Below are 15,644 nucleotides of genomic sequence, written 5' to 3'. Positions count from 1 at the left end.
TACAAAAATGATGACACAGAAATGAAGGTAGTACAGAGAAATAACAAAATAACTGCCCTCAGTAATAATGCAATGTGCACCTACAGCCCCTACAGTCCATAGCAAACAACACATTGGACTTTTCCTTTTTCATAAACAAGCATGATATCTAAAAGAGGAACATTTCTATGTAGCTGAAAACAGTCTGTCCACATGCTATGTTCAAAAATATGTAATTTTGAAATTGTTTGGCTGAATGACATTGAAATTTGAAAATAAACATTCTTAATATTGGAGTAAGAGGATCATTAATGATCTTTAGATCCAAGAAATAAAATTAGGCAATTTGAGCTATTACTAAAGTAAACTTTACCTGTTCACAATATATGATTATCAGCAGTATTCTTTTTTTTTAAGTTTTTAAAGTACAGCATAATCTCGTTAAGCAACTATTATTTTTTTTTAAAAAAAAAAAAAGCCAAAGAGAAGAGAAAGGCAATACCATGAAAGAATTTCAAGAGGCAAGAGATGAAGGCCTGTGAACCTGGATTAAATGCATGGGCAATAACTTTGAAAGCAGATAAACCCTAAAGTACATTCATTAGCTTCCTAGATAGTTTTTGCACCTCTTTCCTGGCATAATTTTCTATTTTTCACTTCTTTTTCTGCTGTTCCCTACCAACTGTCTGGATATTCTGAGTAAGTGGGATTTAACAGACTTTGAGGGAGTATGAAATAGTCAGGAAGCAACGGGGACTTCAATTAGGGTCTGTCTCTTCTGGATGAGCTGGCCACTGTCTTGGCACCAGAAAGCTAAGCAATTCCTTGATTAGTGGAACCAATTGCAACTTTATGCAGAATGCTCTGGGAGAGTTGAGAAGCAACTGCAAGTGAGGCAGGTCTTCAGGTGGAACTGCAGTGCTCTTTGCAAAATCCTCACCACCTTCTTGAACTACGCTGATTCTTTGAATTAATAGAATGAGTCTAGACTACTAATAAAGAGGAAGAAGAAATGAGAGGGGGAAAAGCAAAGGAGAAGGCAAGAAAGAGGGCTCTGACAACCGCCTGAAGCATAAAAATAATGACTGTTAAGGTGGGTCTGGAACACTGCTTAGTCTCCCTGAACACTATATAACATGAAAATACCTTGTTTGCCACCCTGAGAGGAGGTCCTTAAATATATATACATGAACTCCAGTGATTGTGTGTTTACTAGTTATGGGAAACAGCAGTGTTACAGGAAGGAGTCCAACTCAGATTGTTCACTGCTCTTTCACTTATCAATAACTTCCACCAAGGGGTCTTGGGGTCCCCTCAGATAGTATATCAAACAAGTGTCCTCCTTATTTTACTTGACATAGTATGATGGGCAGCACAAGATAGAAGCTGCAAGAGCCGGGCACAGTTCCAATAAAGAGGGGCCGACAGGCAGAGCGGTGCTCTGCAGAGCTTGTCAGAGAACTGGAGCAGGCTCCTTTGTGAGCTGGTATATCCCCTCCCTGAGTGCACAGCGGAGACATTTGATGGGCTGAGTGATTGATAAGTGCAGGAGAGGGCCAGTCATCCTTCTCTCCCTCCCTCTTCTCTTCTCTTCTCTTCTCTTCTCTTCTCTTCTCTCTCCTTCCCTCCCTCCTTCCTGCCAGAAGAGCTGCTGTGTGGCGAGCTGCTCTAGCAAGCTCGAGCTGCCTGCCCTGGGGTGGGGGTGGGGGGCACCGCCTGCGCTCCTCGCTGCTGTGCCACTGAACAGCCAGCAGGACTGGTACCCAAAGCGGTGCTGGCTCCTGAGCCTCTCGGAGTCGCCTATGCTGCAGAAGCCTCCGGGGAAGATCGAGGCAGCGCACTCTGCTCTCTCGGTAAGTTCAGAACACTCGGGAATGCCGTGGCAACGCGACCCATGAGTCGGATTCCTTTGGCCTCAAAGTGGGAAGGACCATGGGGTGGGTAGGCTCTACCCACCGTGGTCAGTCCTTGTGAATCTCCCTCTCCCTCGGTACCTTCTTTTCATTGCCCCCTGACCTTCTGCGGGTGTGGTAGGGATCCAGGAGTCTCATAGTCAGGTAACCACCGCTGCTATCAGGGATGGCCCATGTAAGAGGTTCTGCTCCATTCATTCTTAGTGCCCAAGCCCCATGGCAAGGGCAGAGTGAGTGGCCTTCGCGGCTGGGAGGTCACCCCCTGGCATCTCATCAAGACTCTAGCCGCTAGGGTGTAGGAAATGTAGGGCTACTCTAGCGGCTGGTGCTTAGTCCTGTTCCTTGCAAAGGATCTCTCCTGGGTCTCTCCGGAAGAGAGATTAGCATGGGGCAGCCCGCGGGCTAGAGAAAAATGCTGCCAGGCCTGCTGGACTTCTTAACTGGCTTTGGCCATAAGTATTGCACGGATGAAGGTGCCCTATGTGTTGCAGCCTGGCCCCCTCCGTGACCTGTGGAAAAAGCTTGGGCGACCTGTGCCCAGCTCTAGCTGGTTAGTGACAAAGGGAGTGGGGGTGAGGCTGCGGAGTATGCATTTCAACTTCTCTCCCCTCAAGGAAGAGAGCAAGCATTTAAGCATTTGCCCCTTCTGCTCTTTGTTTTCCCAATTAACCTGAACCTTTTCAGCTCCTTAAAAGGTCACTCTTTTCAGCGGTTCTTAGAGATACACTGGACCAAATGAAACTTACTAAAAAGTGTTCATTGGGTTTGTGGCTCATTCACTTCTAGAAACAATCATGTTTGTGAAAGTGGCTATGGAAGCTCAGATACAGGGAGAAGATACAGTGACTGAGTAAATTGACTCTTGCAGGCAGGAAACCATGGATTGAAAATCCAGCATCTCAGGGTCCTTGGCGCGGCTCATCACAGCTAGATTACCATTAGATTTCTTTTATTGTGTAAGAATTTCAAGATTCCCAAATTCCTCTTTTTCCTGCTCCTCTCCTCTCTTCACTTCCCCTCCTCTCCCTTTTCCTTTCCTCTCTTCTCCTCTCCTGTCCCCTCTACTCCCCTTCCCTCCCATCTTCTCTCTTCTCTCTTCCCCCTCTCTCCTCTTCCCCTCCCTCTCTCCTCTCTCTTTCTCTTTCATTTCTAGAAAAACAATCTTGGTCTCCAAAGAGTCTGGAAAGCATTATCTATGTCTTAATTTTTTTTTACTGTACTTGAAAACTAAAACTATTGGCATTAATTTTTGCAGTAAAAATGCCTAAGTTTAGGTATGCAATTGCATACCTAAGTTTAGGTATGCAATTCTCTAATTCATATTAAGCAGTATTTAGCTCTGAAGAACCCACTGTTACTCAGAGGCCCTCAGTTTTGTTTCTAATTTTAGTTTCTTGAACTTAACCCAGTCAGTACGTCACCTGGTTATGTCCTGATCTGTAAAATTATCCTGGTTTGTTGGATTTTGTACAGCTGTCACATTAGCTTTTACTTCAGTGACGTATAAACCTAACTAGCAAATGTTTCTTAAATGAAAGGCTGCGTGAATAAATCATATCTCCCTAGGAACACTGTCCTTTTAATATTTAGAAATACATAGAAAAGTTTCTCTTTCTTATGAAAGGAGCCTAATTTTGCTCACAAGAAATGACTCTGCTTGCATGTAATGATGCACCTGCAATAGAATGGGAGGCTATCTACCACTGCATTCCCCATTCCCAGGACTGTTAGTCTCATGGCTGCCCTTAAGGCTCAGGGAAGGACACTTAAGGCCCCAGAGTGAATAGATCTTGCTAAAAGCTGCCAAAGAAGAATGGCAGCACAAATGGGAATCTTGCTGATGGTCAAAGGCTTTTCTTGAAAGGAGGAAGAGGGAAGAGAAAAAGGCAGACAGATTGGGACAGATCACAGTGCCACAGGTGGCCTTATTGCTGAAGTTTATAAATTGCCCCAATCTTTCTGAGGGAGAAAGGAGGGTGTAGAAGCTACATGGCCTTAAGACTTCTACTTAAATAGGGAGAGAAAGAGAGTAAATGGGAGAGAAATAGAGTAAAATGGTTTATTTTGCCTGTGGCATTGGCTATCTTTTATTTTGGCTAAGCAATGAGATTCTGAGTAAACTTTGCAGCAGATCTGAAGAGGCAGGGACAGAAAGGTGAATTGTTTTGTGGAATAGACACATTTAATCAGTCCCCTTTGTCACTTTTTCTTCCCCTGTTTTTTCGTGACTTCTCTCTTCTTTTCCATCAGAGGTTGCCTATAGCTCCTCCAAACAGGCATTATTCACACATGCAAATGGGTTCTCCACTTGAGATTCCTGGATCTTAGGGGTTATAATACATTAAGGAGTAAAGAGGTAATGCAAGCAAAAAATTCAACACCTAACCATTTAGTAATGCTCTAGAAAGGTTATTTGATTGTAAATGTAATATCAGGACCCAGAGGACCAACGCTCTACCACCATTAGCAAATGGAAACAGTAAGATTCTAAAAGTACTGACAGGTATGGCCCTGGTATTCTGGTCTCAGCTCATGATTCCTTTTACACTTTTCTTCAGCAGGAGTCATTTCTCTGGCCCTGCATTCTTCTCTCTTTTTAGGGGGTTGGTGGGTGGGATGGGGGTGGGGTTTCCTGTCTCTGCAGCCTAGAGGGCTCAACAACCCTTGCCTTGTCTCCCACTCCTAGCTGAGTCTCAGCCTGGCAATACTTTTCTGACACCCACTCCACTTTACTTTCCTCTAGGCAAAAGCACACGTTTAAGCCTCATTATCTGACTAAGTATAAACCTCAGAGGGGAGAAGCATTTTATTTTTGTTTGGCTCAGTCTACTAGTTAACGTTGAGTTGGCTTTCCAGAGTCCAAGCAAATAACTGTTTGGCTGGTCAGCACCAAGAATGTAATTCCCCAAGCACTAATACAAAGCTCTGTATGTAAAGTATTGATCCCCTAGGAGAACTCTTCTCACTCCCACACAGACACACTAGCACAGGAACTAGACACACTCTGCACCGAAAGCATCTCAGCTAGCAGTCTGTCTAGCTGGCATCAGTCCAGTAGCAAGAAGTACCACACACATACACACATATATGTTCTGGCCGAGTCTGCATCATGCCCTGGGAATCTGGCATGAGATCAGTTTTACTGAACAAGTCACTGTCCTTATGCAATGTGTAGGTGAAAGAAATCACTCAGGCTAGTTCGGATTAGGGGTGTTTCAATGAGGCCAGCACTAAAAGGGAGCTGGGCCGCCTGCTTGAGAAAAAACTCCTGTTCGGAAGGAGCTTCTCTTGCCACCAGCCCGGCTGGAAATAGAGTAATTCTGAAACTGACGCAGCTGGGAATTGAGCTGTGCAAAGCCACTCACAGGGAAGGGAAGCGTCTGCCCCACCCCACCCCCCACCAAGTGCCCTGGATATTCTGCCCACACTCCTCTCCCCCGTGACGTCACCCCTGGTCCTGTCCTGGGAGCCTGCAAAACCTCTCAAATTCAAACTGCTAGACTCAGTGCTGCTGCTGCCACCGGACTGAAAGCGCGCGCCCGCTCAGGCTCCGCTGTGGCAATCCCGATACAGCCTGCAAGACCTCCCTATGAAATCACACCCCCGGTTCCCTGCAGCGCAGCTCCCTTCTGCTCCAATCCTCCTCTTCCTCTCTGTCTGTCAGCGGGATTTTAAATTCCTGCGCACCCCCCTCCCTAATCAAATTAAACCAAGCAACAAAAAACATCCTCCTGCAAGCGGGATCTTCTTTTACTTTGCTCTCCCTCTCTTCCCGAAGATGCTAAACTACTGGTGAACTGAAGAGGAGGGGAATCCTATCTTCTGATGTGTGAGTACCCCCAACCCAGAGCTGTCTTTGCCGTCCTATTCTGTTCCCTTCGTCAGCCCATGAATCTTAATTTTCCCACCCACTCCCATTTTTTTAATGCAGTTTTTAAAAAGTAAAGCAATTTCCACTGCAAGCCCAAGACGGGCGATCCGCCTGAGATTTCTTCAAAATACCCCAGGGGAAGAGGAGATGGGCCGGATTTAGTAGGACGACTGGATTACTAATGACTCCGTGGTTGGCTGTGACCCGCCGGGAAATCAGGTGCAAGCATGTGTGTTCCAGGACGTTTTGTGTGGGTGGGCTTGGGAAATGGGTAGCGAAAAAGAGAAGAAACTGCTTTGAAATACGCAATGATTTCTTTCTTCCTTGCTGCCTACCCCCTCACTCTACCCCTACCCCCACCCCCACCTCTGTCTCCTAGCTTTGCCATTTTAATCGGGCTTCCTTGTCTCTTTTTTCCCCTGGATCCCGCTTTCTCCCTGTCCCTCACCCAAGGTTTGCCTGTAGGTACCTGAGCTAACATCGAAGGTGCCTAAAGATGCTGAGCGGCATTTGGTTCCTCAGTGTATTAACCGTGGCCGGGATCTTACAGACCGAGAGCCGCAAAACTGCCAAAGACATTTGCAAGATCCGCTGCCTGTGTGAAGAGAAGGAAAACGTACTGAACATTAACTGTGAAAACAAAGGATTTACAACTGTCAGCTTGCTCCAACCCCCTCAGTATCGCATCTATCAGTTGTTTCTCAACGGAAACCTCTTGACCAGACTGTATCCTAACGAATTTGTCAATTACTCTAATGCAGTGACTCTTCATCTAGGTAACAATGGGTTGCAGGAGATCCGACCTGGGGCATTTAGTGGTCTGAAGACTCTCAAGAGACTGCACCTTAATAACAACAAACTGGAGGTATTGAGAGAGGACACTTTTCTAGGCCTAGAGAGCCTGGAGTACCTCCAAGCTGACTACAATTACATCAGCACCATTGAGGCAGGGGCATTCAGCAAACTGAATAAGCTCAAAGTACTCATCTTGAATGACAACCTTTTGCTGTCACTGCCTAGTAATGTGTTTCGGTTTGTCCTGCTAACTCACTTAGACCTGAGGGGAAACAGGTTGAAGGTAATGCCTTTTGCTGGTGTCCTTGAACATATTGGAGGAATCATGGAAATTCAGCTGGAAGAAAATCCATGGAATTGCACCTGTGACCTACTTCCTCTCAAGGCATGGCTGGACACCATTAGTGTTTTTGTGGGGGAGATTGTCTGTGAAACTCCTTTCAGGTTACATGGGAAAGATGTGACCCAACTGACCAGACAAGACCTCTGTCCCAGAAAAAGTGCAAGCGGTGATTCTAGTCAGAGGAGCGGTCATTCAGACACCCAGGTCCAAAGGCTGTCCCCTACAATGAATCCTGCTCTCAGCCCAACTAGGGCCCCAAAAGCAAGCCGGCCACCCAAAATGAGAAATCGTCCAACTCCACGAGTGACTGTGTCAAAAGACCGGCAGAGTTTTGGTCCTATCATGGTGTACCAGACCAAGTCCCCTGTGGCCCTCACCTGTCCCAGCAGCTGTGTCTGTACATCTCAGAGCTCAGACAATGGTCTAAATGTTAACTGCCAAGAAAGGAAGTTCACTAACATCTCTGACCTGCAGCCCAAACCTACTAGTCCAAAGAAACTCTACCTAACCGGGAACTATCTCCAAACAGTATATAAGAATGACCTCTTAGAGTACAGTTCACTGGATTTGTTGCATTTAGGAAACAACAGAATTGCAATCATTCAGGAAGGTGCCTTTACAAACCTGACCAGTTTACGTAGACTTTATCTAAATGGCAATTACCTTGAAGTGCTGTATCCTTCTATGTTTGATGGACTGCAGAGCTTGCAGTATCTCTATTTAGAGTATAATGTCATTAAGGAGATTAAGCCGCTGACCTTTGATGCTTTGATTAACCTTCAGCTCCTATTTCTGAATAACAATCTGCTTCGATCCTTACCTGATAACATCTTTGGGGGCACAGCCCTCACCAGACTGAATCTGAGAAACAATCACTTTTCACACCTGCCTGTTAAAGGGGTTCTGGACCAGCTCCCTGCTTTTATCCAGATAGATCTGCAAGAGAACCCATGGGACTGTACCTGTGACATCATGGGGCTAAAGGACTGGACCGAACATGCCAATTCTCCTGTCATCATCAATGAGGTGACTTGTGAATCTCCCGCTAAGCATGCAGGGGAGATACTGAAATTCCTGGGAAGGGAGGCTATTTGTCCAGATAATCCTAACTTGTCAGATGGGACCATTTTATCAATGAATCACAACACAGACACACCTAGATCACTTAGTGTGTCTCCTAGTTCTTACCCTGAACTACACACTGAAGTTCCACTTTCTGTCTTAATTTTAGGATTGCTTGTTGTTTTTATCCTGTCTGTCTGTTTTGGGGCGGGCTTGTTCGTCTTTGTTCTAAAACGCCGAAAGGGAGTGCCAACTGTTTCCAGGAATGCCAACAACTTAGATGTAAATTCCTTCCAGTTACAATATGGGTCTTACAACACCGAAACAAATGATAAAGCTGATGGTCATGTCTATAACTACATCCCCCCACCTGTGGGTCAGATGTGCCAAAACCCCATCTACATGCAAAAGGAAGGAGACCCAGTAGCCTATTACAGAAACCTGCAGGACTTCAGCTATGGCAATCTGGAGGAGAAAAAAGAAGAGCCAGCCACACTTGCTTACACGATAAGTGCCACTGAGTTGCTAGAAAAGCAGGGCACACCAAGAGAGCCTGAGCTGCTGTATCAGAATATAGCTGAGCGAGTTAAGGAACTCCCCAGTGCAGGCCTAGTCCACTATAACTTTTGTACCTTACCTAAAAGGCAGTTTGCCCCTTCATATGAATCTCGACGCCAAAACCAAGACAGAATCAATAAAACCGTTTTATATGGGACTCCCAGAAAATGCTTTGTGGGGCAGTCAAAGCCAGACCACCCTTTACTGCAAGCTAAGCCGCAATCAGAACCAGACTACCTCGAAGTTCTGGAAAAACAAACTGCAATCAGTCAGCTGTGAAGGGAAATCATTTACAACCCTATAGCATCAAAGGATGTGCTTCAAACTGTTGGAAGCACTGTGTTCGCTTTTGTTGTGTTCTCCCTTCCCCAGTGCTAATGGGAGACTGAAAGCAGTTTGGAAGAGGGGTGAAGCAATGATACTGCTCTTGCAAGCTTTCCTTTAAATTATTTTTCTCTTATCTCCCACCTCCACACCTCCCCCTTCTTAGGAACCATCAGTGAACATGGATTTTCTACACTGCATTTTTTCAGAGATATTATTTAGGATTTTTTCTGTTTTCTTTCTTTTCCTTTTCCCAGTGTGGGAGTGGAAAGAAATAATAGTGATTGAAGGAATCGTAGGTAAAGTTTTCAAATGGGAATATTTTGTAGAAGATCTCCAAAGATCTTTTGGAACTACAACTTCTTTTGTAAATAATGATCTATGGTATTGCCATCTTCAGTTACCAAGAATAGGCCTGGGCTTAGCTACTTTGTGTTAAAGTGCCTTTGCACTTAAGTATATTACTTAAACGTTGCTTTTAGCTTTGAAAATGAAAAGTATTTTAATGTGTTGTATTTTTAAACTCGAAATCAATGTAAGATAGATCTATATGTCAGCTATATTATGTCAACATACAGTTTGCTTGAGTTCTAGAAACCAGCCTGTCATCAAACAATTCTAGCTTAGGACTTTTTAGGCTTAAATGTAAAATATTTCCTTTCTTCTAGGTTTGTTACAAGTGATTTTATTTAAGTCAAGAAAGGGGATTTAACAGAGGACTAGAGGTAATAAGCCACCTCTGTCAGGATTAGCAATTCATTAATAAAATATATTTAACCCAATATCAGAGTGAATTGAACAATTAATGCCCTTCCGTAAATCACTATTTTACACTAACATGATCAGTGTTTTAGATTATTTTCCTAGTTAATAGTATATTACACAACTAGTAGTATATTTTTCCTGCATCAAATTAGATATTTTTATATATTTAAATAAAAATCTGTATTTCTAACTTTTTAATTGAAATTAATATTTTTTCTGCCCATTGCAACATTTTCTATATACACATACCAGTAGAGGCCGCCACACACCTCATTTAACCAAGACACAAGAGCCATTTAATACATTGAAGGAAGACTTCAAAGGTAAGATGAAAATTTCCCACATAACTTCTCTGCAAATTCAAGACAGCAGAGATAAAATTGCATATGTTACATTTGATTTCTTTGAAGATCAAAATTTAGACTCAAAATTCCTTTCAATTTTCACATTTTCTGACAAAGGTAGATTTTCCTTTTGACTTTAATTGAAGTGTTAATGAGGTGCTATCAAATCTTGTCCTATTTGCATCTCCAAATTCATTAATAGTTACCTAAACTACAGAAGTAAGCGTCTTTTTTTTTCCCGCCTTCTGCCTTCTTTGGGTATGCTTTACTTGAAAATTTTTAGTTTGAGCAAGCCTTTAATTTTGGTCTTAGCAGTCAATTATTTTAACTAACCAACTATATAACATTTATGAAGCCTTATTAGACTGTAAATAATTTTTAGATGCAAACATTATTGTATGATTTAAACAAACAGCCTTTCTTTACAACAAAAAATAGTTTTGTTTTGTCTATTGTAAATCCTTATGCAACTGGGATGGTGATCCGCATATAAAGTAGTCCAGCTTTTCAATTCCTTATTAAAGCAAGTGATGGCGTCTGAAAGAAGCACACTGTTTCCTTTTCATAAATAGGTTACTGCACATAATAATCCTTTATTATCATGTGGAGATTGAAGTGGATCCTGATAACTTACTTTTAAAGCTTTAAAATGACAAATAGTGCATTACCACTATTAACAACACTACAGGCTTTCTATTAGAAATTACTTAAATCCAAATCATTTGGATTAATAATTAATGGTGCAAAATGGACTTTTTAAACAACAGAAGATAATTGTGTCCATATATAAAAGTAAAGGATACTATGGAAAACAAGGTTTTAATAAACTGAAATCCCTGAATATCTACAGTGACTGACTTATATGTTCACTATTTACTTAAAAGTCAAAATTGCCATTTACATCCATTAACTCACAACTGAAAATGGAGGTCAAAGTGATTTACACATGTGTTAATACAGAAATTTTAAATTTCCTACAAAAGGAGCTAGAGTGCTGATTTTTTGGACATGAAGATAACTCCTGGAAACCACCTCATCTTTGAGTGACATATATAATATCGGAGGCTTAAAATTTGCTTTTATTTGGTATAATGCTCAATGCCTAATACAAAGGCAGATATTTGGGGAAGTCATGAAGGCAAATCAGCATACATCATATTAAAGATAGTTTCAAGCTTTAACTATGACAATATGTTAATGACATGATTCTACTTCAGTTCTTATTTTCCTGAAAGTAAAACATCCATGTTAATAACAAAATTAGTTCATTAATCTTAATGAAATATACTTTACTTCTCATTCATTTTCATGATTTTTAAAGAGGCCTCCTGGAAGAACTCAAATCCATAATCTCTTTAGCTCAATAATTAGTATTTGCTTCAATATTTTCATGCTTCTAAATTTTTTCTTTATTTATATTGAGTTTTATAATCAAGTCTTTCAGGTATGATCCAAATGGTTTCATTTAAAAATATAATAGCACATTTTGTGTTTTAATCTTTACTATCAAATGCAAGCATAAGCCCTTCAAGTTTAATTGATTTATTGGCATTTCCACTGGTTATATTCTGATTTTCCTTACAGGATTAAGCATTTCAAGCCAATTTTATGTTAGGATTTTTATTTTTAACTCCTTCAGCTGGATTTTTAAAAAATTTCCCTTACTGTTTCCAGGCAGATTGTAATGAGTATGAGCCTACCAAAAATGATTCCAGACAAGGTAGTGACATTGCTACGATCTGCTTGGAATAGAAATAGATGTCTGGCCCTACAAATGTCAAATAGCAATTACTCTAGATTTTAGTACTTAATTAGTTGCTTTCATGATTTCTGCACATACCACCAGTGAGTAAATTGTACAAAAGTCTCGAAAATACTATTCCTCAGCCTTGACACCATTGCCAAGAGTGTTTGGTATGGACTTAGGCCAACCTGTGTGCCTTCTTTCCTCAGGCATTTGGTGAGTAAGAAAAAGACTCTTCAATATCCTCTTTGTCCTCTAACTTATAAGGTGACTTAATTTTTCTAAATAATTCCGTATCATAAAGGGCTCAATATTTTACAGATTTTTAAAATATACGTAATAAATCAGAGGGAGATTCTGCCATTTCTCAAACCCTGAAAATCCTTTTATGGTATTACACATTCCAGAAGCATCCTAGATTGAATGCTAGAGTGAACAACGCCTTCCAGATGGTTCTCTTACTCAATTTGTTTCTTCATTCATTTATTCATTCATTCATTCATTCATTCATTCATTCATTCATTCATTCAGGCACTCATTTAATACATCTGGAGTGTTTTCTTCCCTGGTGCCTGGATCTGTTGTGTGCTGAGGGGCCACAAATATATATTAGACAGACTCTCTAAATGCCTCACTCCAAGCTTTCACCCCTGCTCCCACTGTTACTAAATTCCTTTCTCCCCACAGATCTCCCAAAGTTGGCAAAGAGCTTAGTACACAATAAAAGAGAGTTTTACCTTAATGAAAATCACCCCCAGGTAAGTAGTGGGGACAGAAATAGAATGCAGAAGGTTTAATTTTTAAATTCTCTGGAATAAAATTTCAAATAGATAAATCATAAGTAGACTGGTTACAATGTAAGTGCTATTAACACATCTTTGGAATTATGTACTTTAAAGGAGAAAGATACCACTAAAATAAAATAAATCACAGCAGATTGAGAGAGACCCAACGTTATGGCCTGATGATAACTATATATTTGCGCTATCTACATCTCCTTTGTAAAGTTGAATACCAAAATTGTACATATAAAAATAGCTGATGTACTTCAATTTTATGGAATTATAGACAATGTTTACTTTCTATCTTAGTGGCTTAAAGGGTAATCTTTCAACTCACATGCCTTTTAGCAACACAAAGATAAGAGACTTAATTATGTAAGAGAGATTGTAGTACTTTGTGAGGGTCTACTTTGCTCCTCAAAACAGTGGTGGAAAAAGTAGTGTAAATTGAAGTTTTATAAATCAAATTGTATTTTAAGTGCATTAAGGGAGCTGCCATTTAAATAAAACTTGGGAATCCCTTTATGAGGCAGAAAATCATTTTATATTGCAAACAACCACTCTGTTTTGTATGTTTGGATTTTCAATATCAATTTTGCTTAAAACCAAGCTCACATGCATAATAAGAGTATGTTTTGTCAGTGTTGCTTGTACTGTCTTATTTTTTTGGTTGCTAAGGGCTTATACTTGAAAGTGTTGCAGTTTAATGTGAATTGAGCTATCTACACTTTTATGATGGCACAGTAGCATTCCTGAACGTCTGGACTAGCAAGACTATTTCAATTCAATTGAACACAGGACTCTTGCTCAGCAGCAACTTCCCTCCCAAAGCCTTGTTTCTGTAGAGGGTAGCCTGACTCCTGTATTCATGTCTTATGAAGTGCTTAGAGATACAGGTTTTATATAAAAAAATATGTTATTATGTAAACATACTGAATTGCATGTGTGTTGGAAATTTCTAGCAGTATTTGAGCTTGGCAGTATATGTACAAATTCTGTTAGACTTAGTTGCAAATAATTGTCTTCATGTTATTGGAATAAATGGCAAATGAAACAATTTATTATGTAAATAGACTCTTGTGCCAAATAGTGACAATGTTTAAGAAAACAAATGACATATTTTGGACTGTCAATAGGCAAAATGAATTACTGAAAATGTGATCAAATGATATTGTATTTTATTGGATAAACTGTTTAGTTATTTTATGCTGTAGCTAGCTTTCAGTTAATAAATAAATATTCACTAAAACGCACATTTTGGATTAGTTAGAAAAGTTTTTGGAGCCTTCTTTCTTTCTTTCTTTCTTTCTTTCTTTCTTTCTTTTTGAGACAGGGTCCTGGTTGTATTGGAACTTGCTATATAGACCTGATTGGGCTCAAATTCAGAGATTTCTCTGCCTATTCCTTCTGTGTGCTGGAAGTAAAAGCCTGCACAATGATGCCCAGCCATAGTTTTTGGAATCTTGAGAAGAATTAATGACAAATGTGAGAGTTGTCTTCTTTGCCTTGGTATATGCTGTTCTAGTGTTGAGAAATGAACATTTTTATTCTTTAAATGATATGTTTTTCATGTTTGCTATAAAAATAAGCTTTAAAAATATTAATATTTCTCCATGAGTATTTGTTAGTATTATACTTGAAAATTAAAAGCAAACAATAAAACCAAAACAATTCAGATACATGTCTTTCTAGGAACTAAAACAATATTAACTGTCTTTCCAGTCCCCATGCCACACACATACACTTCTACATTGAATCCATTTTTCACTATATTTTTTCTAATACCGTGAATGATCTAACAAATTCATATTTTACAAAGTAAAAGAATGATTGACATACAAATCGAAATGCTATTAATTGTGTTCCTTAACATGAAGCGAAGAGAAATGAGAAGAGAGATAGTAATTTGTTCCTGTGATGATGGTGATGTTTTGAAAGTGGCTACCTTGTCTACTTGTATTTAGCTAAAGAATCAAAGCATATCTTCCAATATATATTTCAGTATCAACTGTGTTTTGGGACATTTTGATCATGACAGAATATTGACAAAAACTAGTATTCTAAGGTACTGTCTAGTTCACAAATTGACTACCAGACAGCAGCATGAATTCTTAATTCTTAATGAATTCTCTCAGAAGTAAAGCCTCTTTTCCCCTATTGTTATCACTTGATGATAAAAATGCTTTTAGAGAATGGATAGGTGAATGGTTGATATGCTGCTTCTCATATGAGGACGGAAGAAAAGGTTGACACCCAGAGAATCTACTTTCATAGTGTAGTAAAAATTGATGATTGACTGTTTTAAGAACTCAAATATTAAGTTGTAACAAGTTTACAGAGTATAAGTAACACACATACACATACACACACAAACATACATACACATAACACATAGCTATAGAAGAATAGGTTAATAGGCAGCAAAAAATTATCAAACATTTACATAAAGGGAGGTTCAAGTTTTAGTGAGATTATGATTTGTATATTGAATCCAGTAATATCATTCTAGAGCTCAAAGTAGTTTTAATGATCAGATATGGGAATGCTCTCTTGCTGACTGTTGGAAGTGAGTGATTATGAGTTGAATAAAAATCCACTCTACAAGATCGAATGATAATGTTTCCCAGAGTTTGGTTGGCTTGCTGTCATGTTTTCACAAGAGTGGAAAAAGAAGAAGAAAGCAAAATCCTTTCAGAAAGTTCTGCTTTTCATAGATTTTTGAGGGTCTGATTAAAAGCATTCATTAACCAAATAAAAATCAATCAATATTTGGCTCAAAATTTCCTTTTGTCCTGCAAAAGAATGTTATTAAAAAAGAAGTAAATGTTCTTTGCCCCCCCCACCAAAATACCTTGAAAATATACCTCAAAAATTCAATGAACACGATGCTATTTATATATTAACTATTTAATCTCAGTATGGTTACATTTGAAAGATTTATCTTGAACATTTACAACCATTATTTTTAAATTGTATTATTTAGATTTTGTTTTTAGGAAGTACAGTTCTACTGTACAAACATGAAATATGAAGATTTAAGACAAGTTAATTTTTCTCTTTACAGATTAAAGTGGGACAAAGCTGTGCCTGTCTTTGTGGTTTTTTTTTCCAGTCAGATTTCTTTAACTTCTTACCAGAAGAAACTACCAGAATCTCAAATGATT

General features: G+C 39.7%; 1 protein-coding gene across 5 annotated transcripts; it reads left to right on the top strand.

The window, feature by feature from the left end:
• The first annotated feature begins 1,716 nt into the window (after positions 1-1,716).
• On the top strand, positions 1,717-14,128 carry Slitrk2 (SLIT and NTRK like family member 2). Of its 5 annotated transcripts, XM_057759934.1 has the most exons (4): positions 1,717-1,832; positions 5,671-5,721; positions 5,824-5,982; positions 6,217-14,128. In XM_057759934.1, exon 4 carries the CDS (start codon positions 6,260-6,262, stop codon positions 8,798-8,800), a length of 2,541 nt encoding a protein of 846 aa, XP_057615917.1. In that variant the 5' UTR covers positions 1,717-1,832; positions 5,671-5,721; positions 5,824-5,982; positions 6,217-6,259; the 3' UTR covers positions 8,801-14,128. The 5 variants fall into 5 exon arrangements, with proteins under 5 accessions (XP_057615917.1, XP_057615919.1, XP_057615918.1 ...); XM_057759936.1 differs by lacking the exon at positions 1,717-1,832 and having other exon boundaries at positions 5,325-5,721; positions 6,229-14,128; XM_057759935.1 differs by lacking the exon at positions 1,717-1,832 and having other exon boundaries at positions 5,325-5,721; positions 5,824-5,992.
• Positions 14,129-15,644: the final 1,516 nt, after the last annotated feature.

The sequence above is a fragment of the Chionomys nivalis genome, chromosome X (genome assembly GCF_950005125.1).
Source record: "Chionomys nivalis chromosome X, mChiNiv1.1, whole genome shotgun sequence".
NCBI classification, from domain to species: domain Eukaryota; kingdom Metazoa; phylum Chordata; class Mammalia; order Rodentia; family Cricetidae; genus Chionomys; species Chionomys nivalis.
Note: the sequence above shows the minus strand (reverse complement) of the source record. Positions and strands in the feature narration are given on the sequence as shown.